Source organism: Delphinapterus leucas, chromosome 3 (genome assembly GCF_059928025.1).
Source record: "Delphinapterus leucas isolate spDelLeu-1000000601 "Yukka" chromosome 3, BTC_Dleu_Yukka2, whole genome shotgun sequence".
Classification (NCBI taxonomy): Eukaryota; Metazoa; Chordata; class Mammalia; order Artiodactyla; family Monodontidae; genus Delphinapterus; species Delphinapterus leucas.
In genome coordinates, this window is record NC_143131.1 from 55,029,164 (window position 1) to 55,043,219 (window position 14,056).

At 41.9% G+C, this 14,056-nt stretch overlaps 2 protein-coding genes across 16 annotated transcripts in view; one reads left to right on the forward strand and one right to left on the reverse strand.

The window, feature by feature from the left end:
- The window catches only part of MAST4 (microtubule associated serine/threonine kinase family member 4), a 569,622-nt gene extending 564,956 nt beyond the window's left edge, over nt 1–4,666 (forward strand). For all 15 annotated transcript variants that reach the window (XM_089908940.1, XM_089908926.1, XM_089908928.1 and 12 more), the window contains one exon: nt 1–4,666. This exon is cut by the window's left edge and continues 7,449 nt beyond it. The gene's annotated coding sequence lies outside the window, so the exon portion shown is untranslated.
- CD180 (CD180 molecule) overlaps nt 1–14,056 on the reverse strand; it is a 40,221-nt gene that overhangs the window by 19,037 nt on the left and 7,128 nt on the right. Inside the window, exons 2-3 of the mRNA XM_022596228.3 lie at nt 13,175–13,341; nt 1–9,372 (exon numbers count right to left, since the gene is read on the reverse strand). The exon at nt 1–9,372 is cut by the window's left edge and continues 19,037 nt beyond it. Of these exons, the coding sequence (XP_022451936.2) occupies nt 7,644–9,372; nt 13,175–13,341 (1,896 nt within the window). The 3' untranslated portion in view covers nt 1–7,643. The remainder of the gene's footprint in view (nt 9,373–13,174; nt 13,342–14,056) is intronic.

Consider the following 14,056-nt stretch of genomic DNA (forward strand, 5'->3'; position numbering starts at 1 on the left):
TAGGGCAGTTCACTCAATTTAATTTCCTTCCTGCCAGTATGTTTTTAACACTTTCCACAAAGTCATTTTGTGTTATTTCTCTTTCTTCCTACCTCCTACCCCAGTTAGTATCGTATGCGTCTCATATATCTAAGAAAGCTGGAAATGACCACAGCTTTGTTGAACCTTGGTTTTATTACTTTCTGTATACTAAACGTCAGTCACTTGGCCCAGGTTCAGGGCCTGAGATGTGTGGCAGTTCAGACACATCAGACCCTGTACTGGAAGCATTAGCACCATTCGTCATAAAAAAACATGCAGCAACGTCGCCTGGATTCCTGGGAATCCAAAAGACAAGGTCACCGTCTCTTATCACAGGCTGCCGGTGGGACTGTCAAGCCCAATACTTGGATGCAGGCAATGAAAGAATCTTCTACCGAGATGGACTGAACATCGAGTCTGTTCAGATGTGGGGAAAAGGAAGATCTGTTGCATATGGTTTCTAGGAATTGCTCCATGCAGCTTTACAGAAAGTCTCTTAATATTGTAAAGCTGACAGACTCTAACAAAGTCATCTGATGTTTCACTGAAGCGCTGCCCGGAGAGGGCTGTCAGAACCTGCAGGTGAAGGATGAAGCTATTTACGAGGCCTAAAGCAAGCATGTTGCAGCTCCTGAGCCTTCGTATGTCAGCTGGCGTCTCCATATCCTCCAGCCCTAACCTGTCTAAATAAAAAATCTTTTGCCTGAAAGTTCTGTCCCTTTGGCATACATATGCTGTGTGAAACAGTACTGGGCTGAAGTGACTTTCCTCGGCTGGAGGCAGTCCTTTGTAGGGACAGAGGGTAGTTCCTGTGGAGGGCCTCCCAGGCGCATCAGTTCAGTGCTACCCAGTAATGCGAGTCCTAGCTCCTCAGCCTATTGCCCCTTTCAAGTGGAGATTCTTAGAACAACTATGGCCCCCTCTGTCCTCAAGGAAAAGGAAAGAGCGACCCAGGAAGCTTGGGCTTGAGCATTTGCATTTGAAATCACAAAGCCTTAGGAAAAGGCTGCTCCTTTCTCAGTACTATCTGTAAATTCTCACTACCTCTTTATTCTTGTGCCTTTGTGAAAACAAAAAACTCTTTAAAAAGAAAAATTCTGATTTTTTTCTTTATTGCACAATACATGATCAATTGAAGGCAAATTAAAGATACAGAAAAGCAAAACAAAATGTTTGAATCACTGCAATTCCCCAGCCACTTTCATTCTTCAATCTATATGGATTTTTATGTTACCAAAAAAAAAAAAGAAATAATAGTGGGCATAATGTTTGGTAACCTCTTTTGCTTAGTATGAAATCAAAAATATATTTCAATGTCTATAAGTATACTTCTGCAATATTATTTATAATGGCCGCATGGCATTTCATGTTAAGGACGTGCTGCGTTATTTCCTCTCACGCGCACGTGCACAAGTAGAGAAGCTCAGAGGCAGATGTTTGAGGTCATCCTACTCTTCGGTCCTTGGCTCATCAACCTTGGCGCCAAGGTTCATGAAACTTATCCCTACACTCGCATCCAGCCTCCTCTCCTACCCCACAGGCAACTTTGTTAATGGTTTGGTTTTGTGTTCTTAAAAAACATAGGTATCATTGTTCTGTATACATGTATTTTTAATTGATAAAAATCATGTTAATATGTCATTTGGGTTGTGGTTTTTTTTTTTTTCATCAAGCTCTATCTGTTGGTTCACAAAATGGCTCTCATACATAGAGGACAAGGAAATAACGCTGTACTGTGTATTGTTGTGGAATTGTGAAATTTTGTGATACACACCCAGCTCGGGATTGGTGGGTCACATATTCAATTTGATGAATTTTTGCCTCATGGTCCTAGAATAGCTGCACCAGTCTCCACCCATAAGCAGTGCATTGCAGTTCCTATAATCCTACATCCCACCTACACTATTATCCAGCCTCCTCTTTTTGCCAGACTGATATAAAACTTTATCTCATTTTAACTTGTTTTTCTTTAATTCCTAGTAGTATCAGCATGTTTATGTTGTTATCCCACCCAAGAACGTAGAATGTCTTTAATCATTTATCTCTTTTTGGACATTTAGGTTGTTTCCAAAGACAGGAGAAAGAGAAAAAGGGTCTCCCAAGCTGTTTAGAAAGCCCGTGAACCGACATAAATGGAGACGGGGAAGACAGATGAATGCTCAGGTGACCCGCTGTCTTCTACTTACCTTTGTAGGATCTAGTACCATGTCTCGAACAGCCAAATGTTTAGAGAATATTATCTAAAGATGGGGGGAGGGGTGGCGAGAGGTGAATGTTCAATGCAGTTCACTGTTTAATCTTTCATGAGCAATAATGGCTTTTAGAAACCAAATTTAAGAATAATAGATTAGTCCTTTCCTTTTTCAAGACCCACAGTATTCCATAAGTGATTTCAAGTTGTCAACAGCTGGGATGGAGTGGGGGTAGGTGGGAGAGCAGGGTAGTTGAGGGGCAGAGGCTGTGGCCTGGCAGTGATGGCAGAAGAGAGTAATGAGCTGCTTGCCCAGATGTCTCACCCTTGGATTGGAAGGCTCCTTAACACTTTTTTCCCATTTTGTTCGGAAATTTCCTCTTACAGGATATGGCGTAGTTTTTCAGCTCATTTGACTCATGGAGCCCAACACAGGTTTCTGTTACTCTTTGATAAAGTTAAGAAAAGGGAAGGACTTTACATGAAATCATTTGGCTGGGAGTCCAAGGCCAACCCTAGTCTAACAGAATCCCAGTATCCAGAGGTGGAGCACAGGAATCTGTTTGGTAAAGAATTCCCCAGATGGGGCTTCCCTGGTGGCGCAGTGGCTGAGAGTCCGCCTGCCGATGCAGGGGACACGGCTTCGTGCCCCGTTTCGGGAAGATCCCGCATGCCGCGGAGCGGCTGGGCCCGTGAGCCATGGCCGCTGAGCCTGCGCATCCGGAGCCTGTGCTCCGCAACGGGAGAGGCCACAACAGTGAGAGGCCCGCGTACCGCAAAAAAAAAAAAAAAAAAAAAAGAATTCCCCAGATGATTCTGCTGATAAACCAGTATCCGGGAGCTCTGGGAGAAACACTGGGCTGCTGATTCCTCTGCAGCCTTCAGACTAACTCCTGCCACACCAGGCATCCTAGTTCTTGATGTATCAGGCAATTGATTCGAACTCAACACCCAGGACCACCTCATCGTGACTTGCGTAGAACTAACTGCATCCTCTCTTGCTGTAATTCAAGTTAATTTTCTCTTTAACATTCAGGGCAGATAGAAAGCAATGTCAGCCACCCCTCTTGCCTGCTACACTAATATATGAAAACATTATAGTCATTTATTTCATGCTTTTGTAAACTTCAAAATTGTAAGTGGCACTTACTGGGGAATTAGATGGGTAGAAATAAAATGACAGTTTCCTGCCCTGAAATTTTATGTAGATACGTAGATAACGCCTGTGTTTGGGTCTGTGCTGCGTTCAGTTAACAGTGATGGCTGCTGGCACAGGGGAAATGTAAAACGTGCTCCCAGACTGTGGGAGTTGCAGCTCATGCAGAGAGTCCCCTGTGATGGAGGCCAAGTCGGTTTTTATGGACTTCAACGCTATTTGCTTCAGGACACTTTGAAATGCAGGGTCAGCTCACTGAGCTACAATATGCAATAATAACATGTTTTTATAGGAGTAGCTTGTCATAGCAGCCACAACATGGGATACATAAAACCAATGAACACACCGTGTCTGCAGAGTCTATCCTAGTAACCAGGATAAAGCAATAAAACTGACAGCAGCCATCAAAAACTCCCTTTCTGACTTTGTAGGGTGAATTGACTGTTGCTTAAAACAGAGGAGCTGTCACAAAGCCCTAGATAGATCAGTGCTCAGTTATGGAGTAGCACATGGCATTGCATGGAAGGGGCCTGATACATGAAAGCAAGATGGGCAATTACATATTGCTAGGGCTTGGGTCCCTACGGTCTTTAGTGCAATGCAATCCGCATCAGAGATGCTCTACAGGAAGTTTTTGTTTTTCCAAGTTACACATTAAATATTATGGAGGACAGTGTGGGTAGGGAGTGGTAGGTCAGCAATTTGCATTTCCTATCTGCAGCTTAAATCCTTAAGGCAGAAAGGAGCTTAAGTTTGTTAGAAGGCACAGGGAACTCAGTGGGTTGGTGCTATCAGACTGGATTCTTTTTTTTTTTTAATAAATAAATTTATTTATTTACTTATGCTGCGTGTGGACTTTCTCTAGTTGCAGCAAGCAGGGGCTACTCTTCATTGCGGTGCACGGGCTTCTCATTGCAGTGGCTTCTCTTGTTGCAGAGCACAGGCTCTAAGCACACGGGATTCAGTAGTTGTGGCACATGGGCTTCAGTAGTTGTGGCTCACAGGCTCTAGAGTGCAGGCTCGGTAGTTGTGGCACACGGGCTTCGTTGCTCCATGGCATGTGGGATCTTCCCAGACCAGGGCTCGAACCCATGTCCCCTGCATTGGCAGGCAGATTCTTAACCAATATGCCACCAGGGAAGTCCCAGACTGGATTCCCTTAAGAGTGTGGACTTCTATACTCTCTGATAGGATTGAAGGAAGGAAGAAAGGAGGGAAGTAAAGAGGGAGAGAAAGAGTTAAGGAATGAAGGAAGGGAAGAAACAGCAAAGAAAGAAAAAGGAAAGAGAAAAAGAAAAGGGAAGGAGGGACCAGTGAGCATGGTTTTGGCATCTTCAGGTCACCAGCAGGAATATCTCCCAAAGTTCCCAGAGCTGATCATTGAATTTGCTACAAGCAAATGAACAAAATCAACAAAACGAAGTAACTGTGTGTCCTGCTACATTCCTGCCTGAGTTCCCAAAGGTGAATGCTTCCTGCACCACGAGAGTGGGCCACATGGGTGGTATCGAGTCAGAGGGAGGTGTGCTCTCTGACTTGGGAGGGTTGGCTGCCTGCCTTCAGAAGGGTCCCTAGAATGAGGGGCCTTTCCTGTAGCAGCAGTTAGGAAGCTTCCTAGAAGAGCACCTGCTCGGCACAGGCCACGGCAGCTGCGCCCACTTCTGCGTTAGGTCCCTTCTGAGCCCAAAACTCAGGGGAAAAGGCCTTGGTCACTGCTAGACTCAGAGCCAATTACAACCCAGCAGTGGCTCGGACTGGCCTTCTCAGAGTGATGCCCTACCATCCTAGGCCTAGGGAAGGAACGAAGGTGGCTGAAGGGGTGTGTCACGATGTCCTCATATTTCCAGGCACTTTCTTTCTCCCTTTAACACACATCCTTAAATGACTGCCTTACTAAGTCTCCCTCAGGAAAGCCGAAGAAAACTCCCTTCCCAGCCACCTGTTTTCCCAAATGCTGGTATTCAAGATAATTAAAGCAGTTGATTGTGTGATGTTTCATTTCATTAGTAGAGTGTGTTCTGCTTGCCCTCTCTCACCAGGCCCAGGCCGCCTAGTGCTCAGAGGGCTTTGGTACCCATTCATCGCTGCCACCCCTCCTGGCTTTGAAGGAAGGATGCCTTTGAGCCCAGGAGTTGGGAGTTAGATGAGGATGAGGGAATAAGGTGTAAAATCTTGAATACTTCTTTCTGTTTCCAGAAACTAAAGGGGAAGGAGATGGGACATTTTGGAGTAAAACTGAGGTAATGTGGCTGCTAATTGGCCTTCAGTAAACTGCTGCTTGGGTTAGCTGGGAAGCCCCACTTCTTAACGGTCCTCAAGGCAGGGACAGGGTGAGGTGAGTGAGGCACCCACCTTGGGCGCCAAAAACTCAGTAACGAAGAAGCATAGTATTTTAATGCAACATCAAGATATCAAAACTAATGTAAAGTATCCACAAGGAACAAAAATACCAAAATTTTAAGCAAAGGCAGGACGGCTACTCGTGATTTTCCTTTTGCCTCAGGTTCTAATATGGTTCCGCATGGTGCTGTTGTGGATCCTGGCTATGTTTAAAAACTTTTGATGTTTATCACGGACTTTTTTTGCATTAATTTAAAGTCTTAAGAGTAACTTTTTTGCCTGATTACTGAGTTTTTTGGTTCCCCCTTAAATTTTGCACCCAAATCAAGTGCCTCACTCCCCTTACCCTAGCCCCCCCCGTCTTGTGTCCTTAACCAAGAACATATGGGAAAACTTAGGCTCCTGTGTAGTATTACACGAAAAAATCCCCTAAGACTGGCAAAGCATTTGCAGTGAAGGTTTATGGCTTTCCTTCACTATTCCTTTGTCTTTCCTGCTTTTCCTGGGGGTACAGAGGTAAAGAGCTGGTCCCCAAGTTTCTACTCTGTTCCACTAATATGCCCTCAACCTAAGGGCTAATCAATTCTCATTGGTCGTTAATCAATTTTTACGTTGGTATCCAATCAGAATTTTATAACTATAAGCTAATATCTCTAGCCTAAAATGGGTTATTCAGCTCAATCCAGGCCTTATAAATGCAACACCTGAGTACAAGAGCTCAACTCTGTTGTCTGCCAATGCAGATTTCAGAAGATCAAGCCCTGCGTGGGTGTCACCCTTTGGACCTTGAGAAGAAGGCCTAAGTCATTACACTGCCAGCTTCCCTGTTCTCTATCTGCATTTAATGATTTTGTCCCCTCTCTGTTGCTGGTATAATCTTTGCAATACCCCCAGCCTCAACAGAAACTACTGCTCACTCAGGCAGCTTACTGTGTTCCCAGTGGTGAGTGTGCCGGGATGCTTTCTTTCCTCCACTAGTTTTTCATTGTAAATGTGCTATCTCAGTTGCTATCCCTGGTGAATAGGCTTTTGAGAGCTGGCCTGGGAACCAAACCACCATTTATCTCATGGTTCCTGTGAGAAAGAAGCTTCTAAGGACCAGACATTCAAATGAGAAGAGCGTTTGGACCGCAGCCCACCTGTAAGTTAGGATCTGTAACATAATAAGAGCGAGAACACCAGGTAGGTAGAAAAAGTCTCCTTGGTTCTGAAGTGAGGGTGGCCAATGTGTAAAACTCCTAAATCCTGGGGGAGGGGCATCCTGGCAGGGGTGTCTTTTTTTTTTTTTTTTTTTTTCTTGGAGCTATTTGCACTGCAGAGGCATTGTAGAATCCTTGGAGAAGTAAGGACTAAGGAGGTTAACGAAGTCAATTTGATGGCAAGATTCATTTTTCAGCCTCTTCTTTTAAATTCTTTGTTTTCTCTTTGTCATTTAAAATAAGCTTTGAGACTTTATCTCCAACTTGTTTCCCAAATGGCTACATTACTGAGAACTCAGACCCAAGCACAATGCCCAAGCTGTGGGGGAGAGAGCTGGGGAGCTGGTGTCCTTGGCACTGCCAAGCTGTGGGAGTTGATGACCTCCTTTTAGGGTCAAGGTGGGAGGTGCTTCAAAGGATGCTCATGAATGGAAGTGATGGCGTCCTAGTAGGTTACTCTCCTGGCCCTTCCCTGCCATGGGTCCTTCTCAACTTCTAGCCACCTTCCATGTGAGGAAAAGGCTCTGTGTCTCTCACAGCTGCATCTGGCCCTCTGGCCCTAGTCAGTTTACCTTCCCAGGAGACTTACTAGTTCTGGGATTCAGCAAAGCACAGGGAATCCCTACCCAGCTCCAGGAACCCATCTGAAAAGTCTGGTCACTAACAAACAACAGTTCCTTTACTGAGGGCAATTTTGCTAAACATATTTATTTTCTATCTCTAGAAATCTTCAGCACTAAATGTGCTGGTATTTCCACCTAAGAAGAAATTTAACTGAAAATATGAGCAGAATGATGAGCAGGAATACAAATACTACAAGAAAGAAAATGCCCATACCTGTCATCCCACAAGACAGTTTGACATCAGACAGCTTAACTCCCCTTAAAGGTGGGGGATTTGCACACACGGTCTCCTCCGAGCCCTCGAGTTTATGCAGGTTTTCTTTGTACCATGTTATGAAATGGATATTTGAGCAAGTGCAGTCCAGGGGATTGTGACTTAAATTAATGGTGCTCTGCTGAGACAAGGTGGGGAGGAGATGGAGTGGGATGATGCGAATGTTATTGGCGGCCAGATTGAGGTAGATCCCCTTAAGAGGGCTAAGAGCATCCATGCTATCACCTGTCAGGCTGTTGTGGCTTAAGTCTAAGTGGCTCATTTTCCCAAGGCCGTGGAATGCTTGCTGGTCTATGGAGAGGAGATCACAAGAGGATAAAATCAGAATCTCCAAGCTACTCACTGTCTGAAATAGGTTGGTCTTTGAGATGCTCCCATCTTGAAAGTGATTCCCTTGTACATTCAGATGCCGGAGATCCAGCAGGCCTTCTAGAAGGTGCCGATTGCTGGTATCAAGGAGGCAGTGAGAGAGATTCAGAACCCGCAGGAGATGGAGGTTTTGGAAAGGACTTTGTGAAGCCTTAACACGCAGGTGGGTAAAGGCCAGATCCAGTAGTTCTAGCCAAGGACATTCTTTGAACGCCTGATCCTCGAGACCAAGGGGCTCATTGTAGCTCAGGTTTAAGTATTGCAAGTGGGGCAGGTTTTTGAGTTGCAGATTGCAGCAGTCAGAAGCCTCAATATCACTGTGACTTAAATCAAGCTTCTGAAGATTTTCTAGTTTTTCCAAACACCTGGCACCAAGGTCAAGTTTCTTCCTGTTGCCTTTGACATAGAGGTCTGTAAGGGATGGGAAACTGGCAGCATTGATTTGACACAATTGGTCAAAACTATTTGCATTGAGAACTAATTTCTTGAGAGAGTTCATACCCTCAATTCCAGAGGGTAATCCTTTCAAGTGAGCTGCCGTCAGATCCAACTCCTGGAGTCCAGTGAAGCACCGAAATGTAGAAGGTGAGAAGCCATCGAAATGGTGCTTTTGTAGGTTGATGCTCTCAACAGCCATGTCACAAAGTCCCTCAAATGTGGCTGAAGTGAGGTCTTGGTCATCAGTGTCCTCAAATGTCCCCAGCCAAAGAGACTGAATAGTAGAGTTCTGTAGACCTTTCAATATAACAGATAAGTTGAGAGACCCTCCAAATTTCAAACTTTGAAAGATTTTTGAATTGAAAGCCCCAGGCTCAATGCCTTTAATGTCATTGCCATTGAAGTTAAGGCTTAGGTTCGTGGCCTGTTCCAGAGCGTTTATGTCTTTACTAGAGATGTAGTGTATAGCATTATTCTGAAAATCCAGGACTTTCAGATTCCGTGTTGGGAAGTTTTCTGGGAGATTAATGGAGGAAATACAGTTGCTTCCAAGATGCAAACTTTCCAAGTTTTCCAGGTTGTGCACTGGGATAAACTCAAGACTGGATATTCCTGTTTGGGTTAAGAAAAGATGCTTCAGCAACTTGGGCCCGGTAAGTGATGTTTCTGCCATGAATATCAGGGGATTTCCAGTTAACACAATGGTGTTCAGTTGATGATGGTTTTGAAAAGTATCTTCATGTACCCAGTTAATCTGGCACCTTAAAAAGATAACAGTATTTAATAAGAATTAATTAGGGAAAAGAAAAAAATTCTGTCACAGTGACCTATAGTAACAAAGCCATCTTTTGTGTATAGTAAAAACAGTGTACATTATTATTCAAAGTAAAACATAATAAACTTTCTTCAGTACCCACAGATGGCCTGTTGAGTTAATGACTAGCCTCAGATCTGAACACTCTGATTTAGAATTTTTTTCCAGATATTTTACATTGAACTCTCAGAGGTTTGTGTTTGGAACAGTTTAGTGGTTTGATTGTAGGCAAAATCAAACTATTATTTACTATTATAAGTGATATAAAATATGTCTTATATACTGCATAATATATAACATATGCTATGTAAAGTATGAATCTGTGTCATCCTGGGCAAGTCACAACTTTTTTCAACCTCAGTTTTTTCTTCTCTACATTATAGCAACGATGATTACTTTGTAGAATGGTTGTGATTCAAATGGTATATATGAAAATGCCCCATAGAAATATGGAACACTAGAGGTTCAGAGAAACCCATCCTGATATTACACCTAAAAATACTGGATTTTATATACACACACACACACAAACACACACACACACACACACACACACACACACACACCCCTCCCCTGAAGGTCAGTAAGGGAATTACTTAGAAATACATTGTCAAAGGGAAGCTTGAATCCATAGAACCAAGGGAGTTCTGGAGCTAGTTTTGTCATATCTGTCAATATTTGCCAATCCCTAGTGGCCTAGAGCCTGGGTGTTAATGAGCCACATGGACCAGTGTCAGGAGACAAACTTGGGGACAGGATAGGAGGTCTTATCAAAACCTGCAAACTACCAAGACCCTCAAAGGATCCTTTCAATGGGTGACCTTAAAAAAGAAAACTCACAGAGGGAGACCTTTAGGATATGCTTTTGTCTTGGCCTTGGCTCTGGGTAGAACAACAACAACAAGAACAACAAGAAAAGTCTCCTCTGAGATCCTTTAACCAGAAGCTTCCACCTATGAGAACTGTAGCCTGAATTTATGCTACCTCTGTGGACTTCCCCAAAGAAACCCAAGTGGAAAATTTAGCTTAAAGCAGTTCCAGGATGGTAGTGACTTTAGGTAACTAGCAGAAGTAAAGAGAAACCTTTTCTGGAGTCATGTACTTACTTAATTTTTTATAAGAAGAACTTTCAAATGTACATAAAAGTAAAGAGAATAGTACGATGAACTTCCGTATATCTTTCACACAAATGCAACAATTCTCACATTTTTGCCATTTATGCTTCTTTGCTTCATCTATACCTACTTCTCTCTCCTAAATTATTTTATGTCAAATCCTAGGTGTCCATACATATTTCAGTATGCATCTCCAAAAAAATAGGCTTATTTTCCATAGCCATGATGCCATTGTCACACATGAAAATATTAATAATTCATTGGCATTATCTAGTTCCAGGAAAACATTTTAAACAAAGATTTACACAAAGTTCCACATGAAAAATGAGCTCAAAATAAAATTCACTAAACACGTAAGGAAAACACATTAGCTTAAGTCAGCCAAAAAAAGAAGTTCTACAGAATCAGATTTTAAAAGGTAGCAGATGCCAAAGTTATCAGATATATCTGATAATGTGTATGTATATATATATATATATATATGATATATAAAGAATATATTACATAGCTGATATGTATTGAATATTATCAGAACATATAATAAATATGCTTTTGTCAAACATATGTTTGATATGTTTAAAGGTAACACCAAGAACCAAAAGTATGATGCAGGAAAAAATATTAAAACTGATCTCATATATTTGTAAAATGAAGAATCAGTGAAACTTATTGAAATGCGAGAAGTTAATAATTGAAATTATAAGCCAATGGATAGTTTATACAGGAGATTAAACACAGCTGAAGAGGATATTAATGGACTAGGAGTAAATATGAGAAAATTACCTAGAATGTAGTCCAAAAAACAAAGAGTTGGAAAACAAGAAAGAGAGATTAAGATATATAAAGGACAGATAAGAGGATGCAATATAAGTCTCATCAGAGATCCAAAGGAGATACAGGAGTGAATGGGGGCAAACCGGAGTTCAAATTGATAGTGGCTAGAATATTTTAGAATTGATGAAAGACGCCAATCTCACATTCAAGGAGCCTGACAATCTACACAGTGCATCGCTGTGATATTACAGAATTCCAAGGACAAAGCGAAGCTATTGGAAATGTCCAGAGAAGAAAAGACAGATTGCCAACGTGCGAACAACGACTAGACAGATAGATGACCTCCCAACAGCAACAGTGGGAGACTGGAATGATAGCCTCAAAGGGCCGAGAAAAAAGCAACTGTCCACCTAGAATCATACGCCAGAAAATGCTATCTTTCAAGAATCAGAGTGAAATAAAGATATCTTCAGAAAAACAAAAACTGAGGGAGTTGACTGCTAACAGACACTCACTAAAGAAATGTCTAAGGAGGTGCTTTAGGAGAAAGGAAGATGATTCCAGAGAGGAAGATCTGAAAAGCAAGACAGAAGAATGAGAAAAGGGGATAGAAAGCAAGTTAGTAAATCTAAGGACACCACGACTGTGTTAAGCAATAAAAACAGTGCCTCATTTGTAGCCAGATAACAGGTGGGGAGGGGAGCAGAGGAGGAGGTTTTAGAAAGTATGAGGTCCTATTTTTATCACTTTTTCAAAATAGCAGTAGAGGAAACTAATAAAAGTCCTTCAGCTACAAAAGCTATCCTGGCCCAACACTTCTTAAAAATGTGGTCAAACTCCTCTCATCTGAAAATGAGAAATGATAAAGGAGAGGGAAAGTAAATTTCTTTGTGGCAAAGCTAGGTAGGTAACAGAAAGATCTGAAAGGGCAAGGCTTTCTCTCAGTTGTATCTAACGGAGTCTTGGCTGGGAGGTAGCCTAGGGTTATTTGGGGGACTCTGGACTGGGAGTCAGGAAAGCAGAGTCCCAGTTTCCTTCCCGTGTGACCTTAAGCAAGCTCATAAAATCTCCTTGAACCTCTGTTTTCCCATCTAACACAAGTGGGATGGCAGTATGTACCATACCTACCTCCCACTGGTGGTTATGCAGATGTGAACGTACAGTTCTATGTATGTGAATACTCTCCTGCTCTGTAGAAGCTTAAGTTGAAGGACCAAAGTAGAATAAGTAGAGCTGCTGCAAGGGGTGCAGACCTCATCCACATACGGAGCCCTTTCCCCCATTACACACACACACACACACACACACACACACACACACACACACCAGCTGCATTTCCCTTTCACTCTCTTCCCTTATTTGCTTATGATACTTCTGCCTGCTGGTTCACAAGCACTGGTTCAGCATTTAGAATCCTAATTCTGCCTCTGAAACCAAATAATGGAACTCTTTTTTACCAACTTTCAGGAAAAAATTAGTAGATGGCATGTATTTCTCCTCTAATTTTTTTCTTAAAATGTCACACCCATTAATAGTCAACTATGTTAAAATATACGATGATGTGGCATCTGATTTAGTAGAAGATTTATTTTCAGTTTTGTTATTGATATTCCTTAGAACTTCATAAACAGCACTGCTGACACAATCTAGTTTGAGAACAAGCCACTTTCCTCTCCATTGATTGGTGCTTATTTAAATTATATTTTACCTGTATAAAAATATTTCATGGGAAAGGGTAAACATGCAGAATAAGCATGTTGTCCCTGTGCCCCAAAAGAAGGTCGTGGAAACAATTTGAATGCAAGTTGTGTTTTGACCTAAGTAAAACATCGAGCACACTCAAGGAACTCAGATACATACCTGGTCAAATCCAAGAAGATAAGATTTATGAGTCTGCTGAAGGTTATATTTTGAATTGCAGGCAAGAAGTTAAAGCCGAATTCCAAAAATTCTGTTGTATTTGGTAGAGTGTCAGGAATCTCTCTGAGACCTAAATTTTCACAGTTATATGTCTTGTTGGCTTCTTTCTGATGAGAGAAACAATGTAAATTAATATCAGACAGTATATGGTATATGGTTGACTATCTAGCAGAATTACATGTTTTATCCTTTGAGCAGCAGTCTTACTTCTAGGAATCTTCACCAAATATAATACTTGGAAAAACACTTATGCATAACATTATTCATTTTAGTATTTTTTTTACAATAGCAAAACATTGGCAATGATCAGATTATCCATCCACATAGGACCACTTGAACAAAATATGGTATATTCACTGAATGGAACCCTGTGTAGCTGAAAAAAGGATAAGCATGATCTCCATAAACTGATAATGGAGTGATATACAGGTTTATTGTAAGGTGAAAAAAGCAAGGTGCAGAACGTCTATTAGTATATATTGTATATGGTATACAGTATGCTACCTTTTGTGTAAGGAAGGTATGTGTGTATTTTCCTACATTTACAAGAAGAAACCATGGGGGAAAACCGCAAACTGGTTATATTTAAGGGAAAGGAAGGAACCAGATGGAGGAGCGGGGATGAAAACAAGGCTTCCCTGAGCGCAATTTTATAGTTTTGATTTTAGATGCATGGAAATGTTTTCTTTCACTTTGAAACAAACAAATCAATTCTAGATTAGCTTCGACAAAAGAATACGATCAGATATTACATTCTTTGTGATGTGATGCAGTATGAAGTACACAGCACCACCTGTGAAGTATTGCCAAAAAAATTTAACC